The sequence below is a fragment of the Boleophthalmus pectinirostris genome, unplaced genomic scaffold (assembly GCF_026225935.1).
Source record: "Boleophthalmus pectinirostris isolate CB_2022bp ecotype Guang Dong unplaced genomic scaffold, ASM2622593v1 HiC_scaffold_17, whole genome shotgun sequence".
Lineage (NCBI taxonomy): Eukaryota > Metazoa > Chordata > Actinopteri > Gobiiformes > Gobiidae > Boleophthalmus > Boleophthalmus pectinirostris.
In genome coordinates, this window is record NW_026571115.1 from 20,990,756 (window position 1) to 21,006,840 (window position 16,085).

Consider the following 16,085-nt stretch of genomic DNA (forward strand, 5'->3'; position numbering starts at 1 on the left):
CAAGTTATTTTCTGAAATCTGGGGTTTCTGGCCTGAACAACTTCTGTGAGCTTTAGCACTAACTGTATAAGGCTGTTTAGAGTTTGATGTTTAGGCTGCTTCTACAAAGTTGCTCATTTTCCCTAAAAATAACAAGACAACAGTCACCAATTATTGTATTTTGTGTGGCCATATCTATTTCACTGACATGATGTGCATCTGTGAACAGCTGTCTCCCTGCGGCTCTCTCATCACATATTTGTGTGACTCAGGTACAACTAGTGACACAAGCGCAAATAAATGACGACTAGTCTTCAGGGTTTATTTAATTTGTCTTCTTTTTTATATAGAAACTGTAACTGACACTTTGTAATTCAACTGAAGAAAAGGCTCAATCACTATTCATCATAGCAGCTTCTGTTCACTCAGTAGCCAAACATATGGAGATTTAGTTACTGTATTACAATAAATTTTACCCTGAACTGTTTTGATTTGATATTGGATATTTCAGTAAATAGTAGTCAACTAAATCCTCATAAGGGGAAGCCAATATTAATTAATGACCTGTTACATTGTTTTTTGAAACAAATTTGGAGGCACAGAACATTAAAATGTTGGTTATTATGTTGACAACTGAGGGAAATACTTAATAAAATGAGTCACATTTTAAACGTAATATTTAATTTTAATTTGTCACTGGCACATGAAAGGAGAGGGACCAAACCTGAATTTCCAGTCATGAGCAAAAGTTAGTATTTTCCTGGCAGTGGCAGAGCTTTGTGCCCGAGGGCAAACCGCTAAACTCTCACCTCTCCGCGCGCACTGCCAAACTCGAGTACATCAGTGCAGTTCCTCTGAAGCCAACGGGAGCAGAGCAGCCCGAGGGAGTCGTTGTGGGACGCAGGGAGGGGGTGAAGCGGGGTGTTTGAAGGGCAACAGCGCCGTAGTAGACCAGCCCACATGTGCGTGTCGAGTCCTGCCCTGCTTCGTTCCCACATCACTCCCCTCTCTCACTCACATGTGATTCTGATCCCTCCGAGGTGACACGCTCCGTGCGGATACCTTCTCCAAAAGGTGCGTAACTAAAACTTCTTTTTGTAGGCCTGTTAGACCTATATTTTGCACTTAAAGATAACATTTTTGTATCAGCAAGATACTCTTGCTCTCTAAACATCATACTGACTATAGTGTAGAGTAGAAAATCAACTTAAATTGCTTGTGTCCTTGTGCGTTATAATGCTTTAAGCGAATTTCTGTCTAACCCTTATGTCTATATTATGGTGACAGTGGTTGGCATAGCAGAGTGGAAATGGTCCTGTTGTTAAAACTTCAAGTTAAGTTTACTTAAGTAGCTCGTGTCATGTCATCTAATTAATGGAACCATCTAATTGGCTTGATCCGTATGTGTAAACAGCTTCTAAACATTCAGGGACAAACGACAATTTCTAATCACGTCAAATCGTATGTACTTTATTTTTAACTTCATGAATATATGATCTATCAACGCAGCTCATGCCCAGTGTGTTATTGTTTGGTTATAATGCAGTGACTTGGCCTCTTTGGTAATCTAGCCTACTTGAATATGAAATAGCTTCTGCAGTCTATATATGCTTTTTGCAGAATTGTGGAAGAGCATTAACTTTAAGTTGTTGAAATCTGACAGTTTTTTTTTTTTAATTGTTATTCTTTTTTTATGAATTACCGTTGGACTAAAATTAATAGTGTAAATATTACTTTGCATTGAAAGTGTAAAAATAAATAAGCCTACTATTTAGAAATGACTCACTTGAGAATTTCTATTGTTTCAGAGTGGAAATTTAACTTTCTAATATGTCTCCCAACAGCTCAGCTTTTACCGCCCCCTGCTGCAAAGCTCTGGCAGTGGAGACATCTGATTTGATAATCCTCCAACTTCAGGACGCTCAAAAACAAGGCTCCACTTTCTCAGCAACAACTGACTTTCTGACAATGAAGACATTTCTCCATCCAGTAACTTTATGACAATTGGATTCTAATTTCTGGTTTCAAAAGGAAACATTGAAAGGAACTATTTATTTTTTTTGGAAAATAATGGCAACAGATGCCTTCCATTCTCCATATGCTGCTGTCCCTCCATCTGTGCAACCCATAACTCCATCCACCAGGAATTTTCTTAAAATGTTTGGTGATTATCAGAGCAACGATGTTATCATTGAGCACTATAACTTTACAGGCAAACTCAAGGAGAATAAATATAAAGAGGGCTTGAAACCAGAAGCCATTGCATTTTTGCTGGTTTGTTTGCTAATTGTGCTTGAGAATGCCATTGTTCTAATTGCATTATGGAGAAACAAGAAGTTCCATGTTCCCATGTATTACCTCCTGGGAAACTTGACTCTATCTGACCTGCTAGCAGGCTTTACGTACATGGTCAACATCATCACATCTGGTGCCAACACTCTTAGCATGACTCCTCTACTTTGGTTTTTAAGAGAAGGTGGTGTCTTCATAATGCTAGCTGCATCTGTCATTAGTTTGCTAGCCATTGCAATTGAGCGACACGTTACCATGGTGAGGATGAAGCCATACCAAGGAGACAAACAAGGTCGAATGTTTGCCTTGATTGGTGCAAGTTGGGTGCTGTCTATTTTCCTTGGAGTTCTTCCCATACTAGGATGGAACTGCATCGGAAAACTAAAACAGTGCTCCACAGTTCTTCCCCTTTATGCCAAAAGTTATATTCTTTTCAATATAACAATTTTTACAGCTATACTGATGTCGATTGTGGTCTTATATGTGAGAATCTTCCGCATCGTCAAGACCAACACACAGCGCCTTGGTTCTGGGCCCCATCGAAAAGGACTGTACCGCAAGTCACAAAAGTACCTGGCACTACTCAAGACGGTTACAATCGTTTTGGGAGTTTTTATTGCATGTTGGTCACCCCTCTTTATCCTGCTACTTCTGGACTTTTTCTGCCCCGCTAAGAGTTGCCAAGTGCTGTTCAAAGCTGACTATTTCTTGGGAATTGCCATGTTCAACTCTCTCCTCAATCCAATCATCTACACACTGACGAGCAAAGACATGAGACGTGCCATTCTGAGGCTGCTCTGTCGACACTGCCTCCTCACCAAAGATGGACAAGTGAAGAAGATTGGCATCCCGTTTTTGGAGTGTAGCACCAGTAAAACTGATGCAGCCTCTCACAGGTTAGAAGGCTTGGAGACAACAGTGTCTTCTGGAAACTTCACACCGTCAACAATTAAAGCCATCTACCCCAAAATATCCAAATCATGACACCATCATGAGAACAAATAATGGACAAAACCACTTTTGAACAAGTTGCTTCTAAATTGAAAATGTGATTGAAGTAATATGCATGTTTACATGAAGTTGAGACAAAAAAATATTTTTTGTACATGTCAATAATACATAGGTTTTTTTCTAAGTTGGGTCAATTAAGTTTGATAATATTGACAATAAGCAAGAAAAATGGTTGAATGATACAGTAGTCCCACATTTCAGGCATGCTTAAATCTTCCCATTAATCTAATTTATGTAGCAATAGATTTTACTATAATATTGAAAGTGTGGCAAAAAGCATTCACATTTTCAAAGTCAGTATTTTAATAAAAGTCCAAGCAGTTGACATGATAATTGTGTGGTTGCAGGCGTCTGACATTAAAGCACACAGCAGCGTGTGTGTGTGTGTGTGTGTGTGTGTGTGTCCGCCTGACAGACTGGGGGTGAAGGCCAAAGAGACATTTATCGTCCCTGCCTATCCTTCTGTAGCATATAATCACACGTTGTTAGCCATCACAGAGTATCCACACCCAGAATGTGCTGCCAAATCTGTAATCAAGCCATGCGAGTGTTGGTCAGTGGTGGGCAGGGTGCAGTGCTGGTGGTGCAGCTCTGGAGGTCCACACAACATATGTAGCAGCACATGATGAATAAAAGTAGCATTAGACATGACAGCCAGGGCTGTGACGCCTATGGACCACAATATCACATATGGGCATTTCATCTTCTACAAAATACTATATTTCCCATTGACTTCGATGAAGCTAAGTGGGTCTGCAGTTTTACTGTGACTTGTGACATGATAATTGTGTCTTCTGTATATAAATGTAAAATATATAAATATTATTTACTGTCTCATATACATAGTATTGTACATATGTGTAATCTTTTTGTGTTTTTCATTGTGGCATTTGTATTATTAAATACTCTTAAGTTATGGTTTCAATTTTATACTTGCACTGAATAAACAATACAATAGTATGTGAATCATTTTTAAACTAATTTTGTTGCGTTTTTTTTTTTTTTTTTTCCTTTTATGTACAATATACATCGATTCAGTCTTTACTAGTGCACACACTCAGTATGCGAACAATTAAGTTTCACTCTTATTTTTGAATCACTAAAGATTTTTAACATTATCTTATGCTTTGTGTTCTTCCTCACATACGTAAGTTACATCCAGTTAGACTTAATTAAATGTAGTTAATTAAAGGGTCTGATGCTAAATACCTTTACCCAGCAAGTAGATCACTGTAGTTTAATTTCACATTAAAGACTCTTTCTAAAAATAATATTTTGTATATAGTGATTCATCTACATTTGTTTAATGTAAATTATAGCAAACTAAACAATTTATGCCAAAGTTAATAAATAATGGTCTTGCGTTCTCCTTGCCTTTGGTAAATCTTCCCATTTGTTATTTCTTTTGTTATTGATATTTCATAGGTAAAACTGTATTGATAAATAACTAAATCACATTTCTGAATTTTGTTCTAAGAAATATTGTCAATTCAAGTGCTTGTTTAATAATAGTAAAAATAAATTAATAAAAAATAATAAAACGTTTAAAAAAAATGCATTCATATTTTTGAAGGCCAGTATTTTGAAGCAGAGTACATATTTCTCTGGTTGCAAGCATGTGACATGAAAGCTCCTGACTGAAAATGAGCATTATCCTTCTGAAATAAATATAAATATTTCTGTGGCATCAAGGAAACAATAGACAATAACTTTTCCCTCAACTGTCAGCTGCCTGATTGTTTTTGACGTGTGTTTTTTTAATTCTAGAGCATCTTATAAACAAGGAAAATGGAATTTTCTAAATTTCTCATCATGACATTAATAAATGCTGACACAGACTTTTCTATGACTGCCAATTACAATGACACATCAGCATAATTAAATGTATAGGTCAATGAGGCCTGTGGTTTTGTGTTTAAATGACTGAAAACAGTGGTGAGAAAAACAAGTTCCACCTTGGCACACATCACTTGTAAACCGTACCGTGCACAGCAGCACAGCACCGAAATGAACCACAGAGCACCAGCCTTTCTCTTTCCTAAAGAGACCACAGCAAAATGCGCTGTTCTCAGAAGTGATTCTACCAGTCTGATGTCATTATGCCCACTCGAACTACTGCTACAAACAAGAAAAAAAAACTAAACCAAAACTAAATGTGTTCATAAATACCTTATATGCATCCTCAAAAAATCCTTAAACTATGATGTAAAAACCTCTTTCCATTCTGGCTTATTTTTCCTGAAACCTTTAACTAAAATGAGTCTTGATTCAATTGGAGCACAAATGACAAATGGTTGGACTCTGTCAAGGTGTTCAGCAGTTCTGACCTCTGTCTGGTCTACTTTAATGTAAATGGGAACTAGCTCTACACAGAGGAAAGTCAGAGTTCAAATTGTGCCTGAATTATTTGGGATAAATATAAGAATAGGTAAAACTGGTGTCCCTGGTAGACAACAGACTGAGCATTTGTTTGGTCTTGACAATCCCCATTACAAAGCTGAAGCATATTCACTAAAATGAGATTTAGGGACTTATAAGTAATCCCTAAAAGAAGGCCATGCAGAATTAATACAAAAGTCCTATTCAAATTTGGTGCTTTTTATTATTATTTTTTTTTTTGAGTTTGGAATACAAACTAGTTCAGATTCTTTTCAGAATGGTTGATTCGACTGAAAATAAGTGGGTTACAGATTTCCATTAATGTTTTTCATGAATCACTGAACCACTGCGACATCTAGAGGCCTAAACACGATAGTACATTTTGGATTCATCCTATTCTCTGTAATACACGTTACAATGTGTACTATTTAAACAGCTTGCTGAACAAATTTCTATTTCAAAGCTGAACTACCTTTGTTAAAAATGAGATGACTTTGAATAATATTGGAAAGAGATATTTATTACAGATATATAAATGATGTTGACATAAACAACATAACATAAAAATGACAAACATGTAAAACACATAAAATAGTTCCTCTTCTTCTTATCTTCTAGTAAAACCTCTTCTACCATTCAGAGTTGACAAAGCTCCAGAGATGGTCACTTACTTCTCCTGGAGATTGGCTGGACTTGTCTATATGAATGGGACTGGCCAGCTCTGCCCCATAGTGCACTACAAAACATATTAGAATACCAACATTATCAACAGGCAAGGGGTACAGACATGTTTCAATTATTCAAACTACCTCCTTTGAGAATGTGGGGCTCTGTGTCGTACTCCCACTTGATCTTGGTTATCAGGTAATACAATTTTGCAACATAACTGAGGAGAGAAAGGGGGGAGAAAACAAAGTTGTAACACTGAATCTTTTGGGATTTGGTAACAATCACATGTGCTGTAATACACTCCACAATCAACCATCATTTAAATGTATAAAATATGCAGCCTGAAATTTTTTTAAAGGAGCACTGTGTCTTTTTTTTTTTTTTGGTGGATGGTCCGCCAGTGTTTGTGGTCACAGAAATGTTGTTATGACTGGAATATTCTGTTGTATGGTGTTAGTTCTACCTATCTCCATGGGGACAAGCAGGTGCTACCACAAGAACAAGTTGCTGCCCTATATTTTGTCTTTTTATATTGCATTTGTGTCTTTAGAGCATCTGTATATTTGTCAGCTACAGCCATAGGCATGTTTTTTTACACAGAAATAACTCAGAAATGCCAGGAAAGGAACAAGAGAATAATCAAAAGATAATATGCATGTATGGTAATAGTTTAAGAGGACATATTATTGTGCATTGAGGAAATAGCCGTAACAAAAAAATAAATGAAACATTTAAAGACAAATTTGTCTTACATAGATGAAGGGATCACTTCTGTGGTGTCTTCATCCACCTCATTCTGTAGAGTCTCCAGCTCTTGTTCATTGTTCAGTAAGTTATCAAACTCCTTTTGAAGAAACCTGTTTGAGTGTGTTAAAGAAATAAAAAAAAAAAAAGAGTAGCTTTCCCATAAGAATCAAAATTTTTCCCCCCACATTGATTGATCTCGATTTTTGATTCGATCTTCTACCATCTTATTGAAAACATAGACATGTAGACTTCAGGCATAAAAGCAGAGTGTCAGGACCACTACAGTTTTTATTTCTTGTTGATGGGACCAATAATTCCAGAGAAATTCACATTTAAAAGGTTGGAATGCATTTGTGAAATGTATTAAACTTAAAAACATACATACATTTCACTCATAAATGGTGAGAAAACACTCGTTTACTTTTGGTACTTGGATTATAATGATAAGAAGCACAAGGGAGAAAGAGGAGAAAAGGTGAAGAGCTAGATCAGAGAGGGAGGGGGAGCTGGGCAAAGTCAAATTGTCATAGTCATAGTCAAATTGTGCAGATTTAAGTCAAAACATGTGAACTTGTAGAAGACAAAGGGACACACTGTAGCTCAGGCTGCTTTTTCTTAAACAAAAGCATCAGCCTCGTCAGCATGACGCGCTCTTACAGCCACATGATTGGCTGTTGATAAACAGATATTTGAAGGATACTGTAGCTCGGAGTCTGTAATCTGGCTCTTGGCTGTACACTGCCTCAGCTGTTCCTCTAGACTGTTACACTCCTGCTCCCTTCTCTTCTGTTCCTTCTGCATGTCCAGCAGCCTCTGCCCAGCACTCTCCTCAATCTGGGCCACCTCTGGAGAAAAATAATAATCATTGTAGCCATTTCTGTTGAACTTCATTCATACTGGCGCCTTTTAACACACTCCACAGTAACAGACAAAATCCACAAATAATTGTACTGACACACCTCTTTAATAACTGCAAATATGCTGCAAACCACAAATATTTAGGGATGGGCCACATATCTGTTCCAATTTTGGTATCAGTGATATTGAAGGGTTCTCAGAAAACAGTATTGGCACACTTATTTTAAAATGTATTTAACCCAGATATGTTTTAATTTTCCATTTGATTTGTCTTTTTGAACAGACTAGTGAGAAAAATGGAAATAGAAAAGCAATGTGGCAAAAGGTATGGCTATAAATTTTAACAACCATGCAACAAATATTTTATATTCCAGATAAATACATTTTGTTTGGTAGGCCTGTCACAGTAATTACTATATTCAAAATATGATAACTGGAATAGTATATTTTTGGGTTCAATATTTATCGTGTTTACTTTTTCTCTGTAATAATGGTGAGAGTTTGGTTATTTTAGATGTTATAAGATTTGAGCTGTAGATAGTTGAATAAGTAATTTCTAGTATATCTAATAATCAGTTCATTCTGCTATTTGATTGTTGCAGTGCATGCCTTTTAATGATACTATCTATTTAAATACTGGTGTACTGAAATTACCTTGCATTATTGTTATTGTGTCAGTAGCATAAAGTAGTTTCAATATTATCGTTTATATATGTCTGTAGCAATATATTGTGCTTCAGAATTTGTTATTGTGCCTATTGTTTACCTATTTGTCAGCAGCAAGACAAATATGTGATATTTTGTTTGTTCTTTTGTTTAAAACATCAAATAAATAAATAAAAATATCTTACAGGGATGGATTTATTATAAGCCATAGTACATAATGAAAAATATGGTCACTTGCCCATTAGAATCTGTGTGACAGTCTTCTTTGTTTCTGTGTGTCGGTCATACATCATTTGTTGAGCATCTTTGACCCCTCGGAGTTTGTGGAGCTCACTGCTGTTGATGAAGTCCACCAGAGCTGCTCCCGTCTCCTCCAGATCCTGAAACTTGTGTCCCTGGGCCATTCCACTTCTACTGACAACAGAGAGACAGGAAAAATATGTTAAAACAATTGTCAGGAAATATGGATTCAATCCAAAAGCACAGTTAATGGTTTGGTGAACTTGATCTAACCATTGGCATATTTAACCAGTTAACGCTGAAATCAATCATAACTAATACAATTTGCACGCCAGACAGAAAGGGTTAAGCAAGTTATGTGTCACGTTGTAAAATCGTTGATGCTTATTCTAGTGTGACCAGAATTTCAAAATAAAAAACTGTGACATCAATGTGGTTGGTAATAATAAAACTGTGATAAGAGTGCGCAATTAAGGAAAATTGCAGGGACCATTCATAACAAACATGTGAGTCAGTATAGTCACATTTTCTTTGTCTTTTGGTTGTTTTTAAGCAGATTTTTTTGTATTTCACCTAAACAAATTACATTTTATGCTTCTCTTTACTGTTGTCAAGGATCAAATTAGTCAAAAATAGGGACATCTGGGACATTTCTTGTATAAAACAAGGACAAATCACTGGTTTTGGATGAATCTGCAGGGACAGGAGACACAGGGCTCAAAACTGGGACTGTCTCGGGTAAACAGGGACGTCTGGTCACCACAGCTTATTCTTTAAAATTGCCAAATTTGTGCCGAAATTCTTGTGCGACCTATTTGGCAGATGCCGAACGCTGCCCTCGAGCATTGTTTACCTTTTGAGAATCGGATTACAAAATGCCACTAATGAAATGGGAACTAACTTAACCCATACGGGCGTTTTGCTAATTTTACATTTACCAAATAGCCTTTAAAAAATCGCAGACTGGACAAAATAAGAAAAACTACTCACTTTACTGTTTTTGTCTTGATTCAAACGTACTTCCTGATCGCGCCTGTTCTCTTCTTCTATGACGGACACCAGACGCACGAGCGTAGCGCGCCATCTGCTGGACTGGACCAGCTACAACTCATTTCTTTCTGAATCAAGTGATTTTCCTATTTGCAAATGTTCAGTTAATTATCCCACTGGAGAAAACATGTAATGCCGAATGAGGATCAAATAAAGTTTCTTTGTCATAAAGATATGAGCACTGCCTGATTTAGATTTACTCCTAACCTGTGATGTAATCAGGCTAGAAGCTGCTGTATTTACACCAATTATTCTAACAAAAAAATTATGTATAGTAATACTGACTATTTAGAGCAGGAGTGAGCAATTATTTTTTCCATGAGCCACATGAGAAACAGAAAATTTAGTGGAGGGCTGAACCAAAATGCTTACCTCAGTTCTGTATAATATTGTATTTCTTTATAAAAAGCAGTAAGTAGAGTGTATATTATGACTGAGCAATGAAAATGAGGTTGCCTTACAAAAAATAAGTCATAAAAACACCTCTAAAATAAGAGCAATGCAGCTTTAGTCCATGCATGAGGTAAAATTATAAAATATGTTTATTTTGTAAATCCAAATTAGCTTAAAATGGGCCAGCCAGAGTCAACCAAAGGGACGTATTTGGCCTGGAAGGTGGTCAAGTGAATGTGCATAAGTAAGAAGCTAGAAGATAAAATACACGCATACACTGTACTAGTCATGTATGATATAAAAGGGAAACATATTCATCAATGTTTATATTTTATGCTGTCATAAAAATCAACTGTTATCAACTGAATAAATTCATATAAAAATCTTATAGTACATGATTTAAAGTTAGTTCCACACTAGGTTCACTCCGTTCATGTACATAACACCAGTCATGAGTCTTTCTTTTGCTGCTTTTCCTTTTTTTGCTGCTCCTTGCGTCTTTGGCGGCCCAGCTGTTTGAAGTACAGTCTCTTGGGGTTGAGCCCGTAGGACTTCAGTCTTTGTCGGCTGAACTCTCTCCCTCCGATCTTAAGTCCAGACGCAGACAGGAGCGATAGACGTCTGGGCTTCTTCTTGACACATTTTAATCTGTCCTTTGGCTTTGGTTTCATTTCCTCCCCTGCTTCCTCTGCCTCCACAGGGACTTTCTGTTCAGTCTCTGTATGTCTCTTCTTCTTCTTCTTGGGTATCAGGACCTCCTCAGGCTCCTCTTCCTCTGCGGTTACGCTTAAAGTGGGAGCAGGTGCAGACGTGTCCCCTTCTTCAGCAGCTCTGTCTCGTTTCTCAGAGTTCTTGAGGCGATCTCTACGTTTTTTGCCCATTTTACCTTTAGCCTCAGCCACTTCTTGCTCCTCCCTGTGGACATTTGGATAAAAATCTGTGTTCAACTACAGTTTTACATTAAATCCTAATTTGAAGAAGAAAATATACTCACTGTGAATATACTGAACCAAGAATCTCCTTTTTCTTCTTTTCATTTCGAGCTTTGATGCTGTAGTTCTTTAAATCACTCAGCTCTTCTTTTTCAGACCTTGGGAAGACACAACGTTGAAGTTAGACCAAAATTGTATTTATGGTTATATTTCTTTCAACAATGTAGACTCTCTGAGACTGTCATACCTAAACATGCAGGTCTTCTTCAGGGAGCACCACTGGTTCAACTCCTTGTCATTAGCATTCAAAATCTGAATGAAGAGCAAAATATTTTTCACCAGGTATTGTACACTTCTGTCACTTTCAGAATGGGACTGTCTGGGTTAAGCTCAGAGAGAAGATTAAACATTTGAGATCATGTCCTGGTCAGAGCAGAGGACAGCAATACCAGGTCAGTCTCTGCATACTCATCACTGCCATTGGACCATGCAAGAGCTAAGGTTATGTAGGAATTAAAGCAATGCATTTTTCATTAACTCAAATTCCTTGCCTCGCTCCAAATCTTTCTTGTTTAGGTGCAACACATATTAGTAGTCTTCAGTGAATGAAATGTATGAAATGTTGGAGAACAACAATTTTAGAATATATTTTATGCCAATTATCACAAAACATGGACTTGATGTATTTCTCACCTCATCAGTGGTCAGTCCAAAGTCATTTGCCACTACGTTCCTGTACCGAAACCTGCATGGAAGGTCATCAATAATATCTTCATAGTCCAGCTTATAGTACTCATCCAAGTACTGTTCAAAGGACTTCTCCTCTACAACAGAAATATACTTGTAATACTTGTCTTTTCATCACATCTTGTTTCCATTAGTAGTAAGACATACTTGGGTCAAATACTGGTTTGCTTTTTGTGACAACTTCTGCAAAGTGGGACTTCTTTTTCTTCTTGCCCATCTGCGGCATGTCCTCCCTCTTTAGCTTCTGCCTCTCCTTTTTCTTCTGCTTTTTGGATATGTGTTGGCTTGGGTCATAGTCCGCGTCCATCTACAGAGCAACAAGTTTATAAATAACAAAACTCAAATATGTTTTCGATGATTAGTGGACATGTGACTCACGACAAAGCCCTCGTCATCACAGTGTGGCTCATACTGCCCCTCTTCACCATAGTCTTCATACTCTTCATCCTCTCCTCTCTCTCCGGTCCATGTATCCCAGTTCCAATGCTCTGGTTTGCAAATGACAGATTTAAGTCTAATTTTATCTACATAAAATAAAAAATGTATGCATTGTACTGACCCTCAATCTCTTCGTCATCATCAAACTGAGGTTTCTCATCTTCCTCTCCCCCATAGTACTCGTCTCCGAACACTTTCTGCAAATTAAAGTCAGATGTTATTTATAGTAAGGGAAAGTTTAGATAAACGGTACACAAAGACAACACAGAAGTTAATAATAAGAATAATAAGAGATCCCAAAGCAACGTTGCTGTTTGTAGTAATATGCATAATTTGCACCTGCATGAGCTGGTCATGTTTTTGAGGATCAAAGTCTCCATCCAGGTCGTCCACACTGAAGGCCAGCTGTTCATTTCCTGTTAGCTCCTGTAGCCTCTTCAGCTTCTCCATTATCTCACTACGCTTCAGGTTCTTCAACTGCTTCAGCTGCTCTTGCTTCTGTTCTTTTTCCTGTCAATTATAATTAGTTAAAATATGAATCTTATATTAGGGTAATCACAACCATTACATCCAACAATTATGTCTTCATAATCAAAATTTGCATTGTTGAATAGTTTTCTATGTGCATACTCTTTTTTCCATAGATGAAAGAGTACTTTTCCACCCACAATAAGGCATAGGATTCAAATTAACACGTACCCTCTTCTTGCGCTCCTTCACCTCCTCTCGCTTGCGTTTTCTGCTGTCGTCTTTTGAGCGCACAGATGTGCCGATGTTGCGAGGATATGTTTTGATCTCTTGAGAATCAGGCTCTTCAAAACGAAAGTTGTAACTCCTCTCAAAGTCTTCCTGTCGCTCTAGGAAGCTCTCTCCCTCCTCCTCAGAGTCCTCTACCTCGTCCTGGACCAGCTCATCATATGTGGGAATCCTAACCACAACAGTACAGTTTCAGGTTAGTAAGGTTTCTTTATAAACACTGAAGTCTTCTAGTGGACCTACCGATCCTCATCTTCATCTTCTTCTTGATAACCCTTGTTCAGGACATAGTCTCTGAGGAAACGCTCCTTCTCATCCAGCTCAGGGTCATTCCAGTAGTCTCGCAAATATTTCTGTCACAACCACAAAATGTTTTTGTTACAAACAGACAATTTGTACTGTAAAGCTGAGTTGAAAATGTTCAACTCTGGTGTCTGAAGAACCTGAGAACACTTGCACTCTCATTTTCAAATTGGCAATATTGACAACTAACTTCTGAGTTCCTCACCATGTCCGTCACCTCCTCTTGGTCGTCGAGCTCGGCTTGGCCTTTCAGCCACTCCACATAATCCGCCTCTTCTTTATCCTACGTACAAATCATAGTAATAAGCATACTGTGTAGTTTTTTTAAAGACTGGGTATTCTGTGCAAATGCAATTCAGACCTTTTCCTCTTGTGTTTTGATCCTTCTGGTCAGCAGCTCTGAGACGCCATCTTCACCTGCCTCCTCCTCATTATCACTGTCCTGGATGAACTTGCGAAAACTAAGGATAATTTTTAAATTTCCATTTAATATCATGATTTTAAGACTTATATCAACACACTTTACCTGCTTACCTTTCCTTTAGCTCCTTTTGTTCTTGAATGTAACTTGGAGAAGCTGCTCTCTGTGGTGAAAGAGACAATATAAAAAGTCTTTAAATAAATTTTTAATCTTTAAGTTTATAGTTATTCAAAACATTTGAAACACACATAAGACACACAAACATACCTCATTTCTCTTAACAGCTTCCTCTTCGTCACTTTCATCATCATCTTCAAATTTGCTGTAATAAAAGCATGCGTAAGATGAAAAATGCTGCGAATAAGCTACATGAGCAGACCACTCACCCCTCTCTCTCCAGGATGACTTTCCGCTCATAATCTTTTAAATACATAGGTTTCACTGCTTTCTTTGAGGTTGAGGGTTTTTCATCGCTAGTGGATGGAGCTAAAGAAGAGGCATTGTACATTAAACAAATGTCCTGGAAGGCATGTAATTGGAAAAAGGAAAATACTTGATGTTGCTCTCCAAACTTACCTTCGGAGTAAAATTTCACATCTTTCTCGTAGATTTTTGGGTCTTTCTTTTTCAGCAGTGATAATGTTCTATAAAAATCCCTCTCCAGCTCTGGGTCAAGTTCCTAAGGTTAGACAAAATTGATAATGACAATCCATAATATGCTTAGCTACTAATATGTTCTGGCAACACATGGGATTCTGTTGTGGATAGACAGATTTTATACATTTTAATTACAGACTAAATGAGATGATTCACTGTCATTGCTCACCACTTCACTGTCGTCTGAGCTGGATTCTGAGGAGGATTCACTGTCTTCATCTCTGTCTCCGAAACGATCCTTCACTGCAAAACACGATTGCAACTATATATCAACCAGATTTACATGCTAACCAAAGTTGCGCTGTTCCCACGTTGTGTTATTAGCCACGGTAAGCTAGCGGCTGCAAACTTACGCTTCTGTAGCTCTTCTTTCTGGCGATATTTGTCATATCTTTGCGCAAACTGCGAGTTGATTTTAAATTCCGCTTTCTCGGGCATGTTTGTCTGATAATAAGCGTCTATATTTTATTATAAATGATGTACAGTAATGTGTTTTCATGCCAGCTGTAGCGTCGCCGTGGATCCGTCTGTACCACGTGGTTTCCTGTTTCACGGAGTGCTCGAAAGTTTATCCCGCATCCAGCAGAGGGCGCACTGACATAGTTTTTATTTCGTGTAAGTCTGGAGGACCTAGCAAAGGTGAGACTAAGTCGTCGTTTTGCAAGTCTCAAGTAAGTCTCAAGTCTTTGACCTCAAGTCCGAGTCAAGTCCCAAGTCAAATACAGGCAAGTCCAAGTCAAGTCTCGAGTCACTGGCTCATAAGTCCAAGTCAAGTCCAAGTCGTCTGCTTTGAGTTTCAAGTAATTTCAAGTCTATATTTTTTGCAATTTATATGACTTTTAATATAGTCATAGTATATTTATATCAGTATTTATAGAGTGTATTATAAGAGATTATAAGAAATGCAATTTTTTCCTTTTTATATGTCTTGACAAGATCTTAGAGTGAATGATTACAGTCAGAATAGAAAGAATTCAGATTTAAAAGCGCTTCTCAAGTTTTCTCAAGTCACAGGCCTCAAGTCCAAGTCGAGTCCCAAGTCACTGACCTTCAAGTCCAAGTCGAGTCCCAAGTCTTAGTCCATTTTATCAAGTTAAGTGTCAAGTCTTAAAAATAGTGACTCAAGTCTGACTTGAGTTCAAGTCACGATTTGCAAGTCCCCACCTCTGCTTTTTAGTTCAGATGATTTAGTGTCGGCAATGTAAGACTTTAAAAGATGATGAACTTGAAGCTGTCCAGACTTAAGAAACACAGAAGAGCACTATTATCACCTGACAGCAACTGTTGTGGGCTCTAGATTTAAACATGCACAAAAACATGCAATCTTACTGCTGCTCACCTCTCCACATACCTAGCAGGCCTAGTGCCATCACCTGCTAATTAATCATTTTAGGCAAAACATTTCTGTGGGCAGAAACGTGACTGTCACCAGAAAAGTTTCACAGTGCACCTTTAAAACAAAACACTACTCCAGGTGGATGATTAGGAAATAAGTATGAAACGTGGCTTTTTAAATGAAATAGACTAATGAAGTAATCACCACAATG

At 37.6% G+C, this 16,085-nt stretch overlaps 3 protein-coding genes and 1 non-coding gene across 5 annotated transcripts; 1 reads left to right on the forward strand and 3 right to left on the reverse strand.

Moving 5' to 3' along the window:
- Window positions 1-737: 737 nt before the first annotated feature.
- Window positions 738-4,241, forward strand: s1pr5a (sphingosine-1-phosphate receptor 5a). The gene is made up of 2 exons (XM_020937314.2): window positions 738-1,053; window positions 1,824-4,241. The coding sequence occupies exon 2, from the start codon at window positions 2,050-2,052 to the stop codon at window positions 3,253-3,255; it is 1,206 nt and encodes a 401-aa protein (XP_020792973.2). The 5' UTR covers window positions 738-1,053; window positions 1,824-2,049; the 3' UTR covers window positions 3,256-4,241.
- A 1,919-nt stretch (window positions 4,242-6,160) lies between these two features.
- spc24 (SPC24 component of NDC80 kinetochore complex) lies at window positions 6,161-9,943 on the reverse strand. Of its 2 annotated transcripts, none has more exons than XM_020937406.2 (6): window positions 9,832-9,943; window positions 8,840-9,012; window positions 7,778-7,922; window positions 7,083-7,187; window positions 6,471-6,547; window positions 6,161-6,397 (listed from the first exon to the last, which is right to left on the reverse strand). In XM_020937406.2, the coding sequence occupies exons 2-6, from the start codon at window positions 9,003-9,005 to the stop codon at window positions 6,291-6,293; spliced, it is 600 nt and encodes a 199-aa protein (XP_020793065.1). In that variant the 5' UTR covers window positions 9,006-9,012; window positions 9,832-9,943; the 3' UTR covers window positions 6,161-6,290. The 2 variants fall into 2 exon arrangements, with proteins under 2 accessions (XP_020793065.1, XP_020793072.1); XM_020937413.2 differs by having other exon boundaries at window positions 8,840-9,015; window positions 9,832-9,883.
- A 472-nt stretch (window positions 9,944-10,415) lies between these two features.
- kri1 (KRI1 homolog) lies at window positions 10,416-15,097 on the reverse strand. Its single transcript, XM_055152989.1, has 18 exons — window positions 14,892-15,097; window positions 14,708-14,781; window positions 14,458-14,560; window positions 14,268-14,367; window positions 14,149-14,203; window positions 13,995-14,044; window positions 13,822-13,921; window positions 13,666-13,743; window positions 13,401-13,510; window positions 13,101-13,329; window positions 12,741-12,911; window positions 12,523-12,598; window positions 12,342-12,451; window positions 12,111-12,270; window positions 11,910-12,040; window positions 11,464-11,528; window positions 11,279-11,374; window positions 10,416-11,199 (listed from the first exon to the last, which is right to left on the reverse strand). The coding sequence occupies exons 1-18, from the start codon at window positions 14,974-14,976 to the stop codon at window positions 10,734-10,736; spliced, it is 2,259 nt and encodes a 752-aa protein (XP_055008964.1). The 5' UTR covers window positions 14,977-15,097; the 3' UTR covers window positions 10,416-10,733.
- On the reverse strand, window positions 11,603-11,696 carry LOC129408786 (Z30 small nucleolar RNA). Its single transcript, XR_008632109.1, has one exon. It is a non-coding gene; the product is annotated as a Z30 small nucleolar RNA (small nucleolar RNA).
- Window positions 15,098-16,085: the final 988 nt, after the last annotated feature.